The sequence below is a fragment of the Stenella coeruleoalba genome (assembly GCF_951394435.1).
Source record: "Stenella coeruleoalba genome assembly, chromosome: X".
NCBI lineage: Eukaryota > Metazoa > Chordata > Mammalia > Artiodactyla > Delphinidae > Stenella > Stenella coeruleoalba.
In genome coordinates this window covers 43,668,782-43,694,325 of record NC_137152.1, presented here as the reverse complement: position 1 = coordinate 43,694,325, position 25,544 = coordinate 43,668,782, and the positions used below count along the sequence as shown (strand labels likewise).

Here is a 25,544-nt window from a genome sequence, read left to right as displayed (position 1 = left end):
CCACAGACACCCCAAAACACACAACCAGATTTGGAACTGCCCACCAGAAATACAGGACCCAGCCTCAACAACCAGAGCACTGGTACTACCCTCCTCTACAAAGAAGCCTACACAACACACTGAAACATCTTAAGCCACTGGGGAGAAACAGCAAAAACAACAGGGAATACGAACCTGCAGCCTGCAAAAAGGAGACCTCAAACACAGTAATTTAAGCAAAATGAGAAAACAGAGAAACACACATCAGATGAAGGAGCAAGGCAAAAACCCACCAGACCTAACAAATGAAGAGGAAATAGACAGTCTACCTGAAAAAGAATTCAGAATAATGAAAGAAAAGATGATCCAAATCTTGGAAATAGAATGGAGAAAATACAAGAAGCATTTAACAAGGAACTAGAAGAACTAAAGAGCAAACAAACAGTGATGAACAACACAAAAAATGAAATTAAAAATTCTCTAGAAGGGATCAATAGCAGAATAACTGAGGCAGAAGAACGGATAAGTGACCTGGAAGATAAAATGGTGGAAATAACTACTGCAGAACAGAACAAAGAAAAAAGAATGAAAATAATTGAGGACAGTCTCAGAGACCTCTGGGACAACATTAAATGCAACAACATTCAAATTATAGGGGTCCCAGAAGAAGAAGAGAAAAAGAAAGGGACTGAGAAAATATTTGAAGAGATTATAGTTGAAAACTTCCCTAACATGGGAAAGGAAATAGTTAATCAAATCCAGGAAGCACAGAGAGTCCCATACAGGATAAATGCAAGGAGAAAAACACCAAGACACATATTAATCAAACTATCAAAAATTAAATACAAAGATTAAATATTAAAAGAAGCAAGGGAAAAGCAATAAATAGCACACTAGGGAATCTCCATAAGGTTAACTGCTGATCTTGTAGCAGAAATTCTGATAGCCAGAAGGGAGTGGCAGGACATATTTAAAGTGATGAAGGAGAAAAACCTACAACCAAGATTACTCTACCCAGCAGGGATCTCATTCAGGTTTGAGGGAGAATTTAAAAACGTTTAGAGAGAAGCAAAAGCTAAGAGAATCCAGCAACACCAAACCAGCCTTACAACAAATGCTAAAGGAACTTCTCTAGGCAGGAAACACAAGAGAAGTTAAAGTCCTACAAAAACAAACACAAAACAATTAAGAAAATGGTATTAGGAATGTGCATATCAATAATTACCTTAAATGTAAATGTATTACATGCTTCAACAAAAAGACATAGACTGGCTGAATGGATACAAAAACAAGACGATCACACACCAGTCAGAATGGCCATCATCAAAAAATCTAGAAACAGGGGTTTCCCTGGTGGCGCAGTGGTTGAGAGTCCGCCGGCCAATGCAGGGGACACGGGTTCATGCCCCGGTCCGGGAGGATCCCACATGCCATGGAGCAGCTGGGCCCATGAGCTATGGCCGCTGAGCCTGCGTGTCCGGAGGCTGTGCTCTACAACGGGAGAGGCCACAACAGTAAGAGGCCCACGTACCACCAAAAAAAAAAATCTAGAAACAATAAATCCTGGAGAGGGTGTGGAGAAAAGGGAACCTTCTTGCACTGTTGGTGGGAATGTAAATTGATAAAGCCTCTATGGAGAACAGTATGGAAGTTCCTTAAAAAACTAAAAATAGAACTACCATTCGAGCCAGCAATCCCACTACTATGCATATACCCTGAGAACACCATAATTCAAAAAGACTCATGTACCAAAATGTTTATTGCAGCTCTATCTACAATAGATAGAACATGGAAGCAACCTAAGTGCCCATCAACAAATGAATGAACAATGAAAATGTGGCATATATATACAATGGAATATTGTCCAGCCATAAAAAGAAACGAAATTGAGTTATTTGTAGTAAGGTGGATGGACCTAGAGTCTGTCATACAGAGTGAAGTAAGTCAGAAAGAGAAAAACAAATACCGTATGCTAACACATATATATGGAATCTAAAAAAAACAATGGTCATGAGGAACCTAGGGACAAGACAGGAATAAAGACACAGACCTACTAGGGAATGGACTTGAGGATACAGGGAGTGGGAAGGGTAAGCTGGGACAAAATGAGAGTGTGGCATGGACATATATGTACTACCAAATGTAAAATAGATAGCTAGTGGGAAGCAGCCACATAGCACAGGGAGATCAGCTCGGTGGTTTGTGACCACCTAGAGGGGTGGGATAGGGAGGGTGTGAGGGAGGGAGATGCCGGAGGGAAGAAATATGGGGACATATGTATATGTATAACTGATTCACTTTCTTATAAAGCAGAAACTAAAACACCATGTAAGGCAATTATACTCCAATAAAGATGTTAAAAATAAAAAAAAGTCAAGTTCTTATATACAATGGAATATTATGCCACCTTAAAAAGAAACGAAATTCTGATACATGCCCACAGCATAGATGAACCTTGAAAGCATTATTAAGTGAAAAGCATTTTTAAGTGAAAAAAGCCAGACATAAAAGGACAAATATTGTATGATTCCACTTATATGAAGTACCTAGAACAGGCAAATTCATAGAGACAGAAAGAAGAATAGAGATGACTATGGACTGAGGGGAGGGAAGAATAGGGAGTCATGTTTAGTGGGTAGAGTTTCTGTTTGTGATGATGAAAAGGTTCTGGAAATAGATAGCAATAGGTTGCACAACATTGTGAATGTACTTAATACCATTGAATTGTATGGTAAAATGGTAAATTTTATGTATATTTTGCCACAGTAGTAAATAACCCAAGTTCAAAAACATTAATAAAAATTAATAACACACTTTAAAATTACTTGGGAGTAGGGAGAGCTATATTGGGGAAAGGGACAAAACAAAAACAAAAATAGCACCCTTCTATTTTAACTAAAATGAATGCCATTTTTTTCTTCATTTAGCTTTATCTCAGTTATTAACAGAAAAAAAAAGTTTCTCTTACCTAAAGCTAAAAAGAGAATTAAATAAAAGATTGCTATATATAACTGAAGGGGAATATCCGTCCCACTTCGGGTTATGGCACTATTACTACCTCCCCTCAAAAAATGAAATCTCCACTAGCAAACATACAACACTCCTTGCTCACCACTGTAAAATGAGTAACTGCTTTCTCACTTTGCCTGGCAGAGCTCTCTTGTCTTTACCCCACAGTCATCCACAGCATCAGTCTCAGGCCCACTGCATGTTCCTCCACTGCCCTTCCCCATTATCCTCTTTTCCCTGCTACCAGCTGTAGCCATCCTCTTCTCTTACTGTCTGAAAGACTGACTATGCCCTTTACCTTCAACAATGCAGAAAGAACCCTGTGAGGGCTGGTCAGGAGTTCCTTATATGGCAAGCAAGGAGGTCCTGTTCTGGGCTTCCTGTCATCGTGCTTGGAAGTCTACTACTTTTCTTACGCCACCATCCTAGCATACATAACCATTGCCTACAAGCTAGCCAGGTCCCAAGTTTAGCTCTCCAGAGTCTGCTTCTGTGGTGTAGGAAAAATTTTAAGGCAAATGAAAACTCATCCTTATAGGCCCTGCTGCCATTTCCTTCAGGCCAGATCTTGGCTGAGGTAGGAGACAAGAAAGGGATTTCTAGACGCCTGAGATATTTTCCATAATAGAAGGGACCTCCCTAATATTAAAATAAAATGTTAAAGATAGATACATAATGCCTCCCCCAATCATCCACTGACCTCTCTGAGAGAATAGATTTTTTTAATGTTTCATTTTTTAAAGTTTTCTTTTAAAATATACCCACATGATGTTTAACTTAAAACATATATTCACGTAGTAAATGAAAACAATAAACTTATAAAACAGTTAAAGTAATTAACATGGTAAAATGGACTTGACAGTATAAATACGTGACACTTAGACAGGTCACTCTTCCTTTCTACATAGACTCAGGAACCATTATGGTTGTATGACCTTGGACAAATTAATTAACCCTTTTATGACTTAGTTTTCCCTTTAGTGAAAATTCATGGCTTAATTCATATAAAACACCTACAATAATGCTTGGAGATAGTGTTTAATAAATGTGAGTTATTATTGTTTCTAGTAATTTTTCATTTGGTATAAGGAAAAAATGGCATGTTCTAATCAGCCTATTTAGCTAAGAATTACTATGCATATCACCAAGAGTTATTACTTTTAAATCATAAATAAGATGGAAGAAAAAAATATAAATTAATAGAGGTTAATGACTCCAAATTACTATTGCAGCTTCTAGGTCTTCAAGAATGGGAATATCAATTTTGACTAATTCACTCAACAAAAGTGCTAAATACTCTCTGTGCCAGATGCTGTATTATGTACTTATGTATATTATCTTATACTTATCTCACAATAATTCTGTGTGAAGGGTAATATTGGGCTCATGGTATTGTAAGGTTAAGTGATTTGCCCAAGGTCACACTGCTACAAACTGCTTAAGCTGAGATTTGTACCTAAGTTCCAAAACCCAGGTTCAATAGCATGCAAAAATTAGACTGACACTGTATGGATCTATGGATGCATCTGCTCTAAAAATACATTCATAATTAGAGCTCGTTGTTTTCTAGTTACTTACACACATCTATCTATCTATCTTTCTATTTATCTATCTATCTTCATATTCTCTGGGAAAGAGACTGCTGTTTAAGAGAGTTTACAATACTAATTTTAAAGGAATAGAGACTAAAAAATCAAAACTGCTCCCCATTTCCAAGACACTTCTGTGGCTCTGATTTCGGTTCCTAGTTATCCCCTTTTCCCTTAAGCAATACCCTGTGGATTCTTTATTCACAATGTCACTTACATTAGTCTCCTTTCCACAACCACTGATGCTTCCCTTGTTTACCTCCTTGTTACCTATTTCAACAACTTCTTTACTATTTTCCCATTGGCTATTCTTCTTTTTATCCATTGCAGTCTGTATAACATGATGGCTTTCACATTGCATGAACCCCACTGACCATTGACTTTTAGCAAATTACTACAACCAAGTCAGAAAGTGCTAGAGCTGGAAGAGACCTAACTATTGAGCAAGGAAGAGATTATGTCATTTTCTCACACAAACCCTTCAATTACCTTTAGAAAAAGATACAAAGGCAGGTCAAAGAATAAGAAAACCAAATGACCAATAAACAGATGAAGAGATGTCCAATCTCACTAGTCATAAAGAAAATTCAAATTGAAACAACATTGAATATCATTTTTAAGCCATCAAATTGGCAAGCTATATAAAGGATTGGAGAGTGTGTGAAACAATAAAATCTCAACACTGCTGATGAGAGTTAAAACTATTACAGACACTTTGGAGAGTGATTCAGTCTAAGATGTGCATACCTTGTGATTCAGCAAATCCAATCTCATGCATAGGCTGTAGGTAGGCCTTCTTAACCTGAGGTCTACACACCTTCACGAGGTCTGTGATCTTGGGTGGGAAAAAAGTTACACCTTTATTTTCATTAATTGAAATGTAATATTGCTTTTGATAATGAATGTAGGCAAAACACCAGTTTTATTAGCAGTACCTATGATTTATGCTCTAATAGGAATTTCAAATAGTTCCATGACATATTATTTATTAGAGCTCCCTTGAAATATCATTTACATTCATCAGTACTTTTAGATTATAATAGCTATTAGAACCACTGACAGATATTACATAAAGAATTTTAAAAGAATCCCATTTTATTCTTTCACTATATATAGATATATAGACATGATAATTATATTTCAAAAAATTGGTTTCATTTGTAGTCTGATGCATTGTGCTTTATTTATTTTAAAACATTTTTCTGAGAAGGTGTTCATAAACTTCACTAGACACACAAAAGAATATATGGCACAAAAAATTAAGAATCTCTGCTGTAGAGACACACTTGTACATGTATATTTGAAGAAATATGCACATTTTTAAATAGTGGCATTATTTGTAATAGTAAAAATTTCATATCCATCAACAGGAAAACAGATAAATAATATATGCCATAGTTGTATGATCTAATACAAGAGGAATGAACTGTGTGTGTGTGTGTGTGTGTGTGTGTGTGTGTGTGTGTGTGTGTGTGTATGGCTAGATTGCAATAACCCCCACTGCCCATAGTAGGCATCCCCACAGGCACTAACACAGCACCTAATTTTGGATAAAAAATAAAAGATGAGGAACAATATGTAAAATATGATATTATTTATGTAACTTACAGAATATGTATACAGAATTATATATTGCTTATGAATCTATATGAAGGTATGCAAAAGTATTTTACAAAAGTAGACCAGGTAATTATGTATACCAAGCCCACAGCAGTGGTTTCCACTTGGGTGGTGTGATATCATGACTGGAATGACATATTGGACAACTAGTTATTTCCTTATTACCTCATACCTGCTCATTCCTTTGTATGTGTTGTTCTTTCTCACTGGAATACTTTCTCCAAGATTCCACTTATCAAATGCCTATATCCAATTGCAGCAGAGGGAGTAGGATAATATATTCATATTACTGACAGAAAAAAACCTGCCAACCAAGAATACTACACCTGGCTAAACAGTCTTTTAAAAATGAAGAGGAAATGAAGACTTTCCTAGACAAACAAAACTGAGGGAGTTCATTACCACTAGGCCTGCCTTACAAGAAATGCTAAAGGGGGTTCTTTAAGTTAAAAAGAAATGATGATGAACAACAATACAAAGATATATGAAAGCACAAAACTCACTGGTAAAGGCAAAAATATAGACAAATACAGAATATTGTAACACTTTGTAAGTGATCAGTAAATCACTTTTAATGTTAGTATAAAAGTTAAAAAAAAAGTTAAAAATAACTAGCTACCTAGAGGGGTGGAATAGGGAGGGTGGGAGGGAGATGCAAGAGGGAGAGGATATGGGTATATAAGGATACGTATAGCTGATTCACTTTGTTATAAAGCAGAAACTAACACAACAATGTAAAGCAATTATACTCCAATAAATATGTTAAAAAATAATTAACTATAAAATACATTAATGTATACAAAATATATAAAGATATAAATTGTAACTCAATAACAAAGTGGGGAGGGATAAATAAAAGTTTATTCTTTATATACAATAGAAGTTATCAACTTAAAACAGATTTTCATAACTATAATATTTTTACATAACCCCACAATAACTACAAAGAAAATACCTATAAAAGGCACATGAAACAAAAGAGAAAGGAATCAAAGTATATCAGTACAAAAAAATCAATGAAACATAAAGACATCAAGAGAGGAAAAGAGGGACAAAAAATCCCACAAGAAGAATGAAAACAAATGACAAAATTGTAATAATAGTTCTTTTCTATCACTAGTTTATATTAAGTGGATTAATCTCCCCAATGAAAAGACATAGAGTAGCTTAGTGGATGAAAAACAATATCCAGCTATATGCTGTCTACAAAAGACTCACTTATTTTTTTAACCTTTATTGGAGTATAATTGCTTTACAATGGTGTGTTAGTTTCTGCTTTATAACAAAGTGAATCAGCTATACATATACATATATCCCCATATCTCTTCCCTCTTGTGAAAAGACTCACTTTACATTTAAGATGACACAAGCTGAAATTGAAGGGATGGAAAAAGATGTTCCATGCAAATTGTAACCAAAAGAAAGCAGGGGTGACTATACTTATATTAGACAAAATAGATTATAAGCCAAAAACTGTCACAAGAGACAAAGAAGAATATTATTTAATGATAAACAGGTTAATTCACTAAGAAGATACAACAATGGTATATATATATACACAATATAATTGTACATATATAATTGTATATATAATACACAATTATACAGATAATATAATGGTAAATATTATAGATATAATTGTATATATATACACAATTATATATAATTGTATATATAATATAATTGTATATATATAATACACAACTATGTATGTAATATAATTTTATACACACACACACACAACAGAGCAAATAAATATATAAAGCAAGGATTGACATAACTGAAGGGAGAAATATGCAGCAATACAATAATAGTAGGGGACGTCTATATCCCATTTTCAATAAAGGATAGAACATTCAGACAGAAAATCGATAAAGAAACAGTGGGCCTGCAAAACACCATAAACTAAATGGATCAGTGCTGGCCAGCAGTCACCAGCCCGAGAGGCTTGTCAGCTCACCCGCTGCAGTGGGAGGGGGCTGGGAGCTGAGCATCCAGCTTCAGAGGTCGGATCCCAGGGAGAGGACAGGGGTTGGCTACGTGAACACAGCCTGAAGGGGGTTAGTGTGCCACAGCTACCCCGGAGAAAATGTGGGAAAAGGTCTGGAACAGCCAAAGATGCAAGAGAATTTTTCTTGCCTTTGTTTCACAGTGCGTGAGGAGAGGGGACTAAGAGCACCACCTAAACGAGCTCCAGAGACAGGAGCGAGCTACAGGTACCAGCACAGACACCAGAGCTGGACATGAGATGCAAAGGCTGCTGTTGCAGCCACCAAGAAGCCCGTGGGAAAGCACAGGTCACTATCAACACCACCCCTCCTGGGAGCCTACACAGGCCACCACTGCCAGGGTCCCAGAATCCAGAGACAATTTCCACAGGAGAAAACATGGCGCACCTCAGGCTGTTGCAACATCATGTCTGGCCTCTGCAATGGCAGGCTCGTCCTGCATTCCATATCCCTACTTCCCTCCAGCCTGAGTGAGCCAGAGTCCCCTAATCGGCTGCTACTTTAAGCCAATCCTGTCTGAGCGGGAACAGATGCCCTCAGGAAACCTACATGCAGAGGTGTACCCAAATTCAAAGCTGAACCTCAGGAGCTGTGTGAACAAAGATGAAAAAGGGAAATTTCTCCCAGCAGCCTCAGGAGTAGCAGACTAAATCTCCAAAACCAACTTGATGTACCCTGCATCTGTGGAATACCTGAATAGAAAATGAATAAACCCAAATTGAGGCAGTGGACTTTGGGAGCATTGATATATAAATATTATTCCTTTTTCTCTTTTTGTGAGTGTGTATGTGTATGCTGCTTTGTGTGATATTGCCTGTATAAACTGTCTGAACCAACTTTAGACACTGGGAACAGACACCAAAAACAACGGGAATTATGAACATGCAGTCTGCGAAAAGGAGACCCCAAACACAGTAAGTTAAGCAAAATGAGAAGACAGAGAAACACACAGCAGATGAAGGAGCAAGGCAAAAACCGACCAGACCTAACAAATGAAGAGGAAATAGGCAGTCTACCTGAAAAGAATTCAGAATAATCAGAGTAAAGATGATCCAAAACCTTGGAAACAGAATGGAGAAAATACAAGAAACGTATAACAAGGACCTAGAAGAACTAAAGAGCAAACACACAGTGATAAACAACAAAATAAATGAAATTAAAAATTCTCTAGAAGGGATGAATAGCAGAATAATTAAGGCAGAAGTACAGATAAGTGACCTGGAAGATAAAAGAGTGGAAATAACTACTGCAGAGCAGAATAAAGAAAAAAAGAATAAAAAGAATTGAGGATAGTCTCAGAGACGTCTGGGACAACATTAAATGCAACAACATTCCAATTATAGGAGTCCCAGAAGAAGAAGAGAAAAAGAGAGGGACTGAGGAAATATTTGCAGAAATTATAGTTGAAAACTTCCTTAATATGGGAAAAGAAATAGTTAATCAAGTCCAGGAACCACAGAGAGTCCCTTACAGGATAAATCCAAAGAGAAACACACCAAGACACATATTAATCAAACTATCAAAAAATAAATACAAAGACAAAAGATGAAGAGCAGGGGGAATCCACATACGGTTGACAGCTGATTTTTCAGCAGAAACTCTGCAAACCAGAAGGGAGTGGCAGGACATATTTAAAGTGATGAAGGAGAAAAACCTACAACCAAGATTACTCTACCCACCAAGGATCTCATTCAGATTTGATGGAGAAATTAAAGCCTTTACAGACAAGCAAAAGCTAAGAGAATTCGGCACCACCAAACCAGCTTTACAGCAATTGCTAAAGGAACTTCTATAGGCAGGAAACACAAGAGAAGGAAAAGACATACAATAACAAACCCAAAACAATTGAGAAAAGGGTAATAAGAACATATATATCAATAATTACCTTAAATGTAAATGGATTAAATGCTCCAACCAAAAGACACAGACTGGCTGAATGGATACAAAAAGAAGACCCGTATATATGTTGTCCACAAGAGACACACTTCAGACTTAGGGACACATACAGACTGAAAGTGAGGGGATGGAAAAAGATATTCCATGCAACAGGAAATCAAAATAAATCTGGAGTAGCAATTCTCATATCAGAAAAATTAGACGTTAAACCAAAGACTGTTACAAGAGAAAAAGAAGGACACTACATAAGGATCAATCCAGGAAGAAGATATAACAATTGTACATATGTAAGCACCCAAATAGGAGCACCTCAATACATAAGGCAAGTGCTAAGAGCCATAAAAGGTGAAATCAACAGAGACGCAATCATAGTAGGGGACTTTAACATCTTATATTCACTAATGGACAGATCATCTGAAATGAAAATAAATAAGGAAATTCAAGCTTTAAATTATACATTAAACAAGATGGACTAAATGATATTTTTGGGACACTTGATTCAAAAACAACAGAATACACATTCTTCTCAAGTCCTCCTGGAACATTCTCCAGGATAGATCATATCTTCGGGCACAAATCAAGCCTTGGTAAATTAAAAAAAATTGAAATTGTATCAAGTATCTTTTCCGACAACAACACTATGAGACTAGATATCAATTACAGGAAAAAATCTGTAAAACTTGCAAACACAAGGAGGCTATATAATACATTACTTAATAACTAGGAGATCACTAAAGAAATCAAAGGGGAAATCCAAAAATATCTAGCAACAAATGGCTATGAAAACACGACGACCAAAAAGCTATGAGATCCAGCAAATGCAGTTCTAAGAGGGAAGGTTATAGTAATAAAATCCTACCTTAAGAAACAAGAAACATCTCAAATAAACAACCTAATATTACACCTAAACCAATTACAGAAAAAGGAAATAAAAAACCTCAATGTTACCAAAAGGAAAGAAATCATAAAGATCAGATCAAAAATAAATAAAAAAGAAATGAAGGAAACAATAACAAAGATCAATAAAACTAAAAGCTGGTTCTTTGAGAAGCTAAACAAAATTGATAAACAATTAACCAGACTCATCAAGAAAAAAATGGAGAAGACTCAAATCAATAGAATTAGAAATGAAAAAGGAGAAGTAACAACTGACACTGCAGAAATATAAAGGATCATGAGAGAACACTACAAGCAACTATATGCCAATAAAATGGACAACCCTGAAGAAATGGACAAATTCTTAGAAAAACAGAAGCTTCTGAGACTGAAGCAGGAAGAAACAGAAAAAATAAGCAGACCAATCACAAGTACTGAAATTGAACCTGTGATTTAAAATCTTCCAGCAAACAAAAGCCCAGGACAGGACAGGTTCACAGGCGAATTCTATCTAACATTTAGAGAAGAGCTAACACCTATCTTTCTCAAACTCTTCCAAAATAGAGCAGAAGGAGGAACACTCTCAAACTCATTGTACGAGGCCACCATCACCTTGATACCAAAACCAGACAAAGATGTCACAAAGAAAGAAAACTACAGGCCAATATCACTGATGAATATAGATGAAAATATCCTCAACAAAATACTAGTAAACAGTATCTAACAGCACTATAAAAGCATCATACACCATGATCAAGTGGGGTTTATTCCAGGAATACAAGGATTCTCCAATATACGCAAATCAAGCAAAAAGATAAACCAGATTAACACACTGAAGGAGAAAATCCAAATGATCATTTCAGTAGATTAAGAAAAAGTTTTGACAAAATTCAACACCCATTTATGATAAAAACCCTCCAGAATGTAGGCATAGAGGGAACTTACCTCAACATAATAAAAGGCCATATATGACAAACTCAAAGCCAAGATCGTCTTCAATGGTGAATATCTGAAACCATTCCCATTAAGATCAGAAAAAGATACGGTTGCCCACTCTCACCACTCTTATTCAACATAGTTTTGAAAGTTTTAGCCACAGCAATCAGAGAAGGAAAAGAAATAAAAGGAATCCAAATTGGAAAAGAAGAAGTAAAGCTGTCACTGTGTGCAGATGACATGATACTATACTCAGAGAATCCTAAATATGCTATCAGAAAACTACTAGAACTAATCAATGAATTTGGTAAAGTACCAGGATACAAAAGTAATGCACAAAAATTTCCTGCATTCCTATACACTAATGATTTTAGACCTGAAAGTGGAATTAAGGAAACACTTTCATTTATCATTACAACAAAAAGAATAAAATACCTAGGAAGAAATATACCTATGGAGACAAAAGACCTGTATGCAGAAAAGTATAACACACTGTTGAAAGAAATTAAAGATGATACAAATAGATGGAGAGATATACCACATTCTTGAATTGGAAGAATCAACAATGTGAAAATGACTCTACTATGCAAAGCAATCTACAGAATCAATGCAATCCCTATCAAACTACCACAGGCATTTTTCACAGAACTAGAACAAAATGTTTCACAATTTGTATGGAAACACAAAAGACCCTGAAGAGCCAAAGCAAGCTTGAGAAAGAAAAACAGAACCAGAGGAATCAGACCTCCCTGACTTCAGACTATGCTACAAAGCTACAGTAATCAAGCCAGTATGGTACTGGCACAACAACAGAAATATAGATCAATGGAACAAGATAGAAAGCCCAGAGATAAACCAAGTCATGTATGGTCACCTTATTTTTGATATATATTTTTGATAAGAATATACAATGGAGAAAAGACAGCCACTTCAATAAGTGGTGCTGGGAAAAGTGGACAGCTACATGGAAAAGAATGAAAATAGAATACTCTGTAACACCTTACACAGAAATAAACTTAAAATGGATTAAAGACCTAAATGTAAGGCCAGACACCATCAAACTCTTAGAGGAAAATATAGGGAGAACACTCTACTCTTGCTTTCATAAATCACAGCAAGATCCTTTTTGACCCACCTCCCTGAGAAATGGAAATAGAAACAAAAATTAAAAATGGGACCTAATGAAATTTAAAAGCTTTTGCACAGCAAAAAAAACCCATAAAAATATCAAAAAGACATATACACTACTAAATGTAAAATAGATACTAGTGAGAAGCAGTTGCATAGCACAGGGAGATCAGCTCAGTGCTGTGTCACCAGGTAGAATGGTGGGATAGGGAGGGTGGGAGGATGGGAGATGCAAGAGGGAGGAGATATGGGGATATATGTATATGTATACCTGATTCACTTTTTTATAAAGCAGAAACTAACACATCCTTGTAAAGCAATTACACTCTAATAAAAATGTTAAAAAAAAAAAAGACAACACTCAGAATGGGAGAAAATATTTGCAAATGAAGCCACTGACAAAGATTCATCTCCAGAATGTACAAGCCGCTCATGCAGCTTAATATCAAAAAAACAAACAACCCAATCCACAAATGGGCAAAAGACCTGAATAGACATTTCTCCAAAGAAGATATACAGATTGTCAAGAAACACATGAAAAAATGCTCAACATCATTAATCATTAGAGAAATGCAAATCAAAACCAGAATAAGATACCACCTCACACCAGTCAGAATGGCCATCATCAAAGAAATCTACAAACAATAAATGCTGGAGAGCATGTGGAGAAAAGGGAACCTTCTTGCACTCTTGGTGGGAATGCAAATTGACACAGCCACTATTGAGAACAGTATGGATGTTCCTTAAAAACAGTAAAAATAGAACTACCATATGACCCAGCAATCCAACTACTCACCTTATGCCTTGAGAAAACCATAATTCAGAAATAGTCATGTACCACAATGTTCATTGCAGCTCTATTTACAATAGCCAGGACGTGGAAGTAACCTATGTGTCCATCGGCAATTTATAGAATCAATACATTCTCTATCAAAATCCAAATGGCATTTGAATGGGTAAAGAAGATGTGGCACATGTATACAATGGAATATTATTCAGCCATAAAAGAAACGAAATTGAGTTATTTGTGGTGAGGTGGATGGACCTCGAGTTTGTCATACAGAGTGAAGTAAGTCAGAAAGAGAAAAACAAATACTGCATGCTAACACATATATATGGAATTTAAAGGGAAAAAGTAGTTCTGAAGAACCTAGGGGCAATACAGGAATAAAGACACAGATGTAGAGAATGCGCATGAGGACACAGGGAGGGGGAAGTGTAAGCTGGAGTGATGTGAGATGTCAATTTTGGATGTGACACCAAAAGTACAGGAAACAAAAAAGTACAGCATGGATATATACACACTAGCAAATGTAAAACAAGTAGCTAGTGGGAAGCCGCCTCATAGCACAGGGCTATCAGCTCGTTGCTTTGTGACCACCTAGAGGGGTGGGATAGGGACTGTGGGAGGGAGGGAGACACAAGAGGGAAGAGATATGAGGATATATGTATATGTATAGCTGATTTAGTTTGTTATAAAGCAGAAACTAGGATACCATTGTAAAGCAATTATAGTCCAATAAAGATGTTAATAAAAAGAGAATATTGTGAACAATTATACAAGAGGAAATTGGGAAACCTAAAAGAAATGGATAAATTCCTAGAAACATACAATCTACTAAGTCTGAATCATGAAGGAACAGAAAATTTGAACAAACATGACTGGTAAGGAGATTGAATGAGTAATTAAAAACTTCTTGATAAAGAAAAGCCCAGTACTATGGCTTCCCTGGAGAAATCTACCATCCTTTAAAGAAGAATTAATTCCAGTCCCCATTAAATTTTTCCAAAAATTTAATTTTTTTTCCAAAAAAAGGAGAAAATGCTTCTGAATGCATGTTACAATGCCAGCATTATCCCAATACCAAAGTCAAAGACACTACAAGAAAAGCAAATTATAGGTCAATTACCCTGACATATGTAGATGCAAAAATTCTGCACAAAATACTAGCAAATCAACTTCAACAGCATATTAAATGGATCATACAACTTTGACCAAGTGGAAATTATGCTTGAGTGCAAGGATGATTCAACATACAAAAATTAATCAATGCAATATAACACATTAACAGAATGAAGGATAAAATCACCAGATCATCTCAACAGATGCAGAAAAAGCATTTGGCAAAATTCAACATTCTTTCATGATAAAAACTCCCAAGAGAGAATAAAAGAAAATTATCTCAACATAATAAAAGCCATATATAAAAAGCCCACAGCTGACATCATACAAAGAAAACAGTGTTATCTATAATAACATCGAAAAAAATAAAATACTTGCAAACTTAACAAAAGAAGTGAAAGATTTATATACTGAAAACCATAAAACTTTGATAAAAAAATTTTAGACAAAAATAAATGGAAAGACATCCCATATTCATGAATTAGAAGACTTACTATCATTAAAATGTCCATAGTACCAAAAGCAATTTATAGAATCAATACATTCTCTATCAAAATCCAAATGGCATTTTTTAGAGAAATAGAAAAAAGTCCTAAAATTCATATGGAACAATGAAGGACCTTAAATAATCAAAGAAATTTTGAATATGAAAAATAAAGCTGGAGACATCACACTTCCTGATTTCAAAATATATTACAAATTTACAGTAATTAAAACAGTAGAGTACTGACATAACAACAGACATAAAGAACATGGAAAAGCATAGATAACCCAGAAGTAAATCCACACATATACAATCAGCTGATCCTCTACAAGGACTCCAAGAATATACAATGGGGAAAAGATAAACTTTTTAACAAATGATTCTGGCAAAACTGGATACCTACTTGCAAAATCATGAAATTGAACCTTTTATCTACACCATAAATAAAAATCAACTCAAACTTGATTAAAGATTTAAATATAAGACCTGAAACAGTAAAAACCCCTAGAATAAAAATTAGGGGAGAAGCTTCATATCATTTGTGTCAATAATAATTTCTTGGATGTGACACCAAAAGTACAGAAAACAAAAACAAATTTAGAGAAGATTTTTTTACATCAAGCTAAAAAGATTCTTCACAGCAAAGAACAAAATTAACAGAATGGGGCTTCCCTGGTGGCGCAGTGGTTGGGAGTCGCCTGCCGATGAAGGGGACATGGGTTCGTGCCCCTGTCCAGGAAGATCCCACGTGCCACAGAGTGGCTGGGCCCGTGAGCCATGGCCGCTGGGCCTGTGCATCTGGAGCCTGTGCTCCGCAACGGGAGAGGCCACAATGGTGAGAGGCCTGCGTACCACAAAAACAAACAAACAAACAAAAATTTAACAGAATGAAGAGGCAATCTATAGATTGGGATAAAATATCTGTAAACCATATAACTGATAAGGGGTTAATATCCAAAATATAGAAGAAATTGCTTCAACTCATTAGCATAAATAAATAAATAAATAGGCAAAGGAGTTGAATGGGCAATTCTCCAAACACAACATACAATTGGCCAACAGGTATATTAAAAGGTGCTCAACATCCCTAATCGCCAAAGAAATGCAAATTGAAACCGCAATAAGATATCACCTCATAGTTGTTAGAATAGCTATTATTAAAAAAAAAAAGAATGAAAGTCATATTTTGGTGAGGATATGAAGAAATTGGAAAACATTTCTTCTAATGTGGGAATGTAAAATGGTACAACTGTGCAAACAGTATAAAAGTTACTCAAAATATTAAACATAAAAATACCATGTGAGACAATTCCAAGGCTGTGGCAGACATCATGGGAGAGGCTTCCCTAGCAGCTCCCAAGGCTTTCTTTGTCTTGAGGACACCTTCCTTTTCCCTTCTCCACATGAGAACAGACATCTACTCTGAGAAGACATTAACTCTTGGAGGATCAGAAAGAGGGTGTTTGGTACGTCGTGACACACCTGCAAGCAATTTGGTGAAATACGTTTACTAACAAGAAGTTATTTTCGGAGGTAGCCTCATCCAGCAGAGGGCAGACAGCAGAAGTAAGAAGAACCACAATCCTGCAGCCTGTGGAACAAAAATCACATTCAAAGAAAGAGAGACAAGATGAAAAGGCAGAGGCTATTTACCAGATGAAGGAACAAGATAAAACCCCAGAAAAGCAACTAAATGAAGTGGAGATAGGAAAACTTCCAGAAAAAGAATTCAGAATAATGATAGTGAAAATGATCCAGGACCTCAAAAAAAGAATCGAGGCAAAGATCGAGAAGATGCAAGAAATGTTCAACAGAGACATACAAGAATAAAAGAACAAACACCTAAAAGCATTAAAGAACAAAAAAACAGAGATGAATAATACAATAATTGAAATGAAAAATACACTAGAAGGAATCAATAGCAGAATAACTGAGGCAGAAGAACGGAAAAGTGAACTGGAAGACAGAATGGTGGAATTCACTGCTGCAGAACAGAATAAAGAAAAATGAATGAAAAGAAATGAAGACAGCCTAAGAGGCCACTTGGGACAATATTAAACTCAACAACATTCACATTATAAGGGTCCCAGAAGGAGAAGAGAGAGAGAAAGGACGTGAGAAAATATATGAAGAGATTATAGTCAAAAATTTCCCTAAGATGAGAAAGGAAATAGCCACCCAAATCCAGGGAGGGCAGAGAGTCCCAGGCAGGATAAACCCAAGGAGAAACATGCTGAGACACATAGTAATCAAATTGTCGAAAATTAAAGACAAAGAAAAATTATTGAAAGGAACAAGGGAAAAATGACAAATAATATACAAGGGAACACCCATAAGGTTAACAGCTGATTTCTCAGCAGAAACTATACAAGCCAGAAGGGAAGGGAATGATATATTTAAAGTGATGAAAGGGAAGAACCTGCAAAGAATATTACTCTACCCTTCAAGGACCTCATGCAGATTCGAAGGAGAAATCAAAAGCTTTACAGACAAGCAAAAGCTAAGAGAATTCAGAACCACAAAATCAGCTCTACAACAAATGCTAAAGGCACTTCTCTAAGTGGGAAACACAAGTGAAGTAAAGGACCTACAAAAAAAACCCCATAACAATTAAGAAAATGGTAAAAGGAACATACATATCAATAATTCCCTTAAACGTGAGTGGATTAAATGCTCCAATCATCAGACACAGGTGTGCTGAATGGATAAAAAACAAGACCCATATATATGCTGTATACAAGAGAACGACTTCAGACCTACAGACACATACAGACTGAAAGTGAGTGGATGGAAAAAAATATTCAATTCAAAAGGAAATCAAAAGAAAACTGGAGTAGTAATACTTATATCAGAACAAATAGACTTTAAAATAAAGGATGTTACAACAGACAAGGAAGGACACTACATAATAATCAAGGGATCAATGCAAAAAGAAGATATAACAATTATAAATATATATGCACCCAATATAGGAGCATATCAATACATAAGGCAACTGCTAACAGCTCTAAAAGAGGAAAACAACAGTAACACAATAATAGTGGGGGACTTTAACACCTCACTTACATCAATGGACAGATCATCCAAAATGAAAATTAATAAGGAAACACAAGCTTTAAATTACACAATAGACCAGATATACTTAAGTGATATTTATAGGACATTCCATCCAAAAATAGCTGATTACACTTTCTTCTCATGTGAGCATGGAACATTCGCCAGGACAGATCACATCTTGGATCCCAAATCAAGCCTTAGTAAATTTAAGAAAATTGAAATCATATTAAGCATCTTTTGTGACCACAACGCTATGAGCTTAGAAATTAATTACGGGGGAAAAAAGCGTAAATAACAAAAAACACATGGAGGCTAAGCAATATGTTACTAAATAACTAAGAGGTCACTGAAGAAATCTAAGAGGAAATAAAAAAATACCTAGAGACAAATGACAATAAGAACACAACGATCCAAAACCTATGAGATGCAGCAAAAGCAGTTCTAAAAGGGAAGTTTACAGCAATAAAAGCCTACCTCAAGAAACAAGAAAAAATCTCAAATACACAATATAACCTTACACCTAAAGGAACTAGAGAAAGAAGAACAAACAAAACGCAAAGTTAGCAGAAGGAAAGAAATCTTAAAGATCAGAACAGAAATAAATGAAATAGAAACAAAGAAAACAATAGCAAAGATCAATAAAACTAAAAGCTGGTTCTTTGAGAAGATAAACAAAATTGATAATCCATTAGCCAGACTCATCAGGAAAAAGAGAGAGAGAACTCAAATCAATAAAATTACAAATGAAAAAGGAGAAGTTACAACAGACACCACAGAAATGCAAAGCATCCTAAGAGACTACTATAAGCAAATCTATGCCAATACAATGGACAACCTGGAAGAATGGAGAAATTCTTAGAAAGGTATAACCTTCCAAGACTGAACCAGGAAGAAATAGATAATAGGAACAGACCAAACAAAAGTAATGAAATTGAAACTGTGATTTAAAATATTCCAACAAACAAAAGTACAGGACCACATGGCTTCACAGGTGAATTCTGTCAAACATTTATAGAAGAGTTAACACCCATCCTTTTCAAACTCTTCCAAAAAATTACAGAGGAACACTCCCAAACTCATTCTATGAGGCCACAATCAGCTTGATACCAAAACCAGAAAAAGACACTACATAAAAAGGAAAATTACATAGCAATATCACTGATGAATACACATGTAAAAATTCTCAACTAATTACTAGCAAACAGAATCCAACAACACATTAAAATTATCATACAGCACGATCATGTGGGATTTATCCCAGGGATGCAAGGATTATTCAATATGTGCAAATCAATCAATGTGATACCCCATATTAACAAATTAAAGAATAAAAACCATATGATCATCTCAATGGATGCAGAAAAAGCTTTTGACAAAATTCAACACCGATTTATGATAAAACTCTCCAGAATGTGGGCATAGATGGAACCTAACTCTACATAATAAAAGCCAAATATGACAAACCTACAGCAAACATCATTCTCAATGGTGAAAAACTGAAAGCATTTCTTCTAACATCAGGAACAGGACAAGGATGTCCACTCTCGGCACTATTATTCAACATAGTTTTGGAGGTCCTAGCCATGGCAATCAGAGAAGAAAAAGAAATAAAAGGAATCCAAATTGGAAAAGAAGAAGTAAAGCTGTCACTGATTGCAGATGACATGATACTATACATAGAGAATCCTAAAGATACCACCAGAAAACTAATAGAGGTAATCAATGAATTTGGTAAAGTTGCAGGATACAAAATTAATGCACAGAAATCTCTGGCATTCCTATACACTAATGATGAAAAATCTGAAAGAGAAATTAAGGAAACACCCCCATTTACCATTGCAACAAAAAGAATAAAATATCTAGGAATAAACCTACCTAAGGAGACAAAAGACCTGTATGCAGAAAACTGTAAGACACTGATGATAGAAATTAAAGATGATACAAACAGATGGAGAGACGTACCATGTTCTTGGACTGGAAAATCAATATTGTGAAAATAACTATACTACCCGAAGCAATCTACAAATTCAATGCAATCCCTATCAAACTGCCAATGGCATTTTTACAGAACTAGAACAGAAAAACTTAAAATCTGTATGGAGACACAAAAGATCCCAAATAGCCAAAGCAGTCTTTACCGAAAAAAATGGAGCTGGAGGAATCAGACTCCCTGACTTCAGACTATACTACAAAGCTACAGTTTGCAAGACAATATGGTACTGGCACAGAAACAGAAATATAGGTCAATAGAACAGGATAGAAAGCCCAGAGAAAAAGCAAGCACATATGGACACCTTATCTTTGATAAAGGAGGCAAGAATATACAGTGGAGAAAAGACAGTCTCTTCAATATGTGGTACTGTGAAAACTGGACAGCTACATGTAAAAGAGTGAAATTAGAACACTCCCTAACACCATACACAAAAATAAACTCAAAATGTATTAGAGGCCTAAATGTAAGACTGGACACTATAAAACTCTTAGAGGAAAACATAGAAAGAACACTCTCTGACATAAATCACAGCAAGATCTTTTTTGATACACCTCCTAAAGTAATGGAAATAAAAACAAAAATAAACAAATGGGACCTAATGAAACTTAAAAGCTTTTGCACAGCAAAGGAAACTACAAACTAGATGAAAAGACAACCCTCAGAATGGGAGAAAATATTTGCAAACGAATCATTGGACAAATGATTAATCTCCAAAATATATAAACAGCTCATGCAGCTCAGTATTAGAAGAACAAACAACCCAAATCCAAAAATGGGCAGAAGACCTAAATAGACATTTCTCCTAGGAAGACATACAGATGGCCAAGAAGCACATGAAAAGCTGCTCAATATCACTAATAACTAGAGAAATACAAATCAGAGCTACAATGAGATATCGCCTCATTCCAGTTAGAATGGGTATTATCAGAAAATCTAAAAACAAAAAATGCTGGAGAGGGTGGGGAGAAAAGGGAACCCTCTTTCATTGTTGGTGGGAATATAAATTGATACAGCCACTATGGAGAATAGTATGGAGGTTCCTTAAAAATCTAAGAATAGAATTACCATATGATGCAGCAATTCCACTACTGGGCATATACTCAGAGAAAACCATAATTCAAAAAGACACATGCACCCCAATATTTATTGCAGCACTATTTACAATAGCCAGGTCATGGAACCAACCTAAATGTCCATCGACAGATGAATGGATAAAGAAGATGTGGTACATATATACAATGGAATATTACTCAGCCATAAAAAGCAACGAAATTGGGTCATTTGTACAGACGTGGATGGATCTAGAGACTGTCATACAGAGTGAAGTAAAGCAGAAAGAGAAAAACAGATATCATATATTAAGCATATATGTGGAACCTAGAAAATTGGTACAGATGAACCGGTTTGCAGGGAAGAATTTGAGACACAGGTCTAGAGAACAAACGTATGGACACCAGGGGGGGAAAGTGGCAGTGGGGGAGGGGGTGGTGTGATGAATTGGGAGATTGGGATTGACATGTATACACTAATATGTGTAAAATGGATAGCTAATAGCAACCTGCTTTAAAAAAAAAAGAAAATATTTTCCATTCAGAAAAAAAAAAAGAAAGAAATACCATGTTATGTAGCAATGCCTGTTATGGGTATTTATCCAAAAGAATTGAAATCATGATGACAGATATTTGCACTCCCATATTCAGTGCAGCATATTTACAATAGCCAAGATGTGGAAACAACTTAAATGTCCATAGATACATGTATGAATAAAGAAAATATGAGATTAATATATATATTATTCAGCCTTTAAATATAAGGAAATCCTTCCATAGATGATGACATAGATCAACCTTGAGGACAATATGCTAAGATAATTAACATTTGGGTAAATCTCAATGTTGTGTTCTTACCTCAGTTAAAAAAAATACAAGGGGATGTGACCACGATATAAGATTGTAGCCATCACAATCACGGGAAATTTATGAAAACCAGATATAAATCCTTAAAAATAAAATGTGGGCCTTGAGCAGTCTTTGCAAGAAGAACTCCACTTTGTAAAAGTTGTAACTAAAAATAAGTAAGTGGGTTAATAAATCTAATAGAGTAATGGACGTAAGAGTCATATCAGTGCTAGCATCAAAGTTGTTCTACAGGGGCTTCCCTTGTGGCGCAGTGGTTGAGAATCTGCCTGCTAATGCAGGGAACACGGGTTCGAGCCCTGGTCTGGGAAGATCCCACATGCCGTGGAGCAACTGGGCCCGTGAACCACAACTATTGAGCCTGCGCATCTGGAGCCTGTGCTCCACAACAAGAGAGGCCACGACGGTGAGAGGTCCGTGCACCGCGATGAAGAGTGGCCCCCTCTCGCCGTAACTAGAGAAAGCCCTTGCACAGAAATGAAGACCCAACACAGCCAAAAATAAATAAATAAATTTATAAAAATAATAAATAAATTTAAAAAATGATGAATTGGGAGATTGGAATTGACATATATACACTAATATGTATAAAATGGATAACTAATAAGAACCTGCTGTATAAAAAAATAAATAAGATTCAAAAATTCAAAAAAAAAAGTTGTTCTACAAAAGTTTCTGTGCCTAATGATGTCTAAACAAAATATGAAACTTCTTCCAATACCTGAAGAACACTGTAATGGCAAGCAATCAAAACACGCAGACACACACACACACACACACACACACACACACACAGAGTCCCCTCTTTCATTTGATTTCAGCAGTCTACATTTTCTACAGTAGTAAATATTCTAGCTATATCTTGTGAATCTCAAAGTACTGGAAAGTAAGTGCCAATTCAAAAGTAGTTTATCTTATGACACCATAAATGTTACTAATTTTGTTGTCCATTTGAAATATGTAAGTTGTACTATTAAAAACAACAACAAAGGAGATCTTTATACATGTGGAAAAACACAACTTTACCCACTGTATTCCCATTAACATATATATAATTATTGGTTATGCATTTACCTTTTAAATCATATAGAAAATAAGAGGAGATATGAACAAAAATATTAAAATATTGGTTTATATTTTTAAAGCCTATATACTTTATACAAAGCCTAGCTCAAATGTCATTTTTCTTATAAGACTTTCCCTGATTTCTAAGAAATCAGAGTTTTTTTTAACTCTCCCAGCACAATTGTATATAGTCTTATTGTTCCTCGGTGATAGAAGTGTGGAGTAGTAGTGGTGGAGGAAGCAAAATATACAAGGTTGACTATTTAAGCTTGGGGTCATTTTTTCTAGTACCAGCTGATGAAACAACATTCTCTCTCTTATTTTTTTTTTTTTTTTTGCGGTACGTGGGCCTTTCACTGTTGTGGCCTCTCCCGTTGTGGAGTACAGGCTCCGGACGCACAGGCTCAGTGGCCATGGCTCATGGGCCCAGCCACTCCGCGGCATGTGGGATCCTCCTGGACCGGGGCACGAACCCGTGTCCCCTGCATCAGCAGGAGGACTCTCAACCACTGCGCCACCAGGGAAGCTCCCCTTCTCTCTTTTATATACCTCCTTCTCAATCATTTCTTAAACACCAGCAACATAGCTCCTCCCTTAAAAAGGCATAGGCTTTCAAGAGAGGTCTGAGGTATTATGACTGAAAAAGGTCCAAAGAAAGATAACTTTTGTAGGCATATAAAGAAGTTTCCATCAGGGCAGCATTCTGGGTTGGAGTCATTAATTAAACCCTGGGGCGAAGTGGGTGACTTTTATTTGTGAACTAACATGCATATCTTCTCACAGAAATCTCCAGATGTTTCAACAGGTGACTTGTTGGTCACACCATGAATGCCTCACAATTTATCTCCTAATACTTAGAAGACTATACCTTCTATATCTATATCATGACTGTGGTGATAGTTTGTGTTTTATCTTCCAGATCCACCCCTCCACTTTCTCCATCCTGCTTTGTGTCCCAGGAGACTAGCTTATATATACTCCACCAACAGGCTCCCCTCTCCTCTTGCTTTTGGTTGAGGTTTGGCCAATGAGAGTTACCAGCAAGAGTCTGGAAAGCAAACGGAGATTATCGTTGAGGTATTTATTCTCCCAGCTTCTACACTGCAAGGTCGCTGTGGGCTGGCTACTTCCTTTAACCAAAGATCACAGCTCCTATCAAGTGGCCCTCTACTCATACTGAGTTCAAGGAATCACTCCCTACTTGCACTCCTTAAGTCCTAGGATTACTAATAGCACACACTGTTATTATCTCTAGGATATTACACTATTCTTTATGGTTTTCCTATCCCTTGCTCACACCTTTGTAAGTAGTTCAAGTATTAAACTCTCCTCAAATTACTCAATACGAATGTTGCATCTATTTTCTTCTAGGACCTTTACTGATGCAGCCTTCATCATAGATACCATCCAAAGAGTAATAGCTAACATTTAGTAAGTATTTATTTTGTGCTAGGCTTTATTCCAAACACCTGGCATTTACTGACATATTTAAATCTTTACAGCTACTCTATAAATATTATTTTCTTCTCTACAAATCACTTCATTTCTCCTTTCTTTATCTCTGTTCCAGATATTTTTCTCTCCCTTTTACTGTGAAAGGTAACTGAAGCTATATCTCCCTCCATAGTTCAAAGGAGTAGAAAAGAATAAGGCCCAGAATGCACTAAGGATTGCAAAAATAACAATAAGGGTAACATACTTTGTTTATATTCAGAGCAAGATAAGTAAGGAATGGGTAGAGAAATTGCACAAGGTCAGTGGTAAAATTTGATGAATGATATAGGGGAATATGCACCTCACCTTCCATTTTACTTCTTTTTTTGTCCTTCTGTCACGAATAATAATTTTCAGGCTACAAAGAGTAAGGAGAAAAATGGGTAAACACAGATTGTTCGAAGAAGAGGCAGCAACAACCCATGATAAGCAAAACAATAGAAAAATATAAATCTGTCTTACAAAGTTGTTAAAATCAGCCAACAGGAAGAGAAGTGAAAAGAAGAGTATAAGCAGATAGGCCAAAGATGCAAACCAACGTCTAACTAGAAAAGAGGTCTTTGATTATCTTGTTCAGTATTTTTTTCAAT

At 35.9% G+C, this 25,544-nt stretch overlaps 1 protein-coding gene across 1 annotated transcript in view; it reads right to left on the bottom strand.

Moving 5' to 3' along the window:
- Positions 1-25,277, bottom strand: part of KLF8 (KLF transcription factor 8) — a gene marked incomplete at its 3' end in the record, with an annotated part of 326,081 nt that extends 300,804 nt beyond the window's left edge. The window contains exon 1 of the mRNA XM_079910703.1: positions 25,261-25,277. Within this exon, the coding sequence (XP_079766829.1) occupies positions 25,261-25,267 (7 nt within the window). The 5' untranslated portion in view covers positions 25,268-25,277. The remainder of the gene's footprint in view (positions 1-25,260) is intronic.
- Between the last annotated feature and the right edge of the window lie 267 nt (positions 25,278-25,544).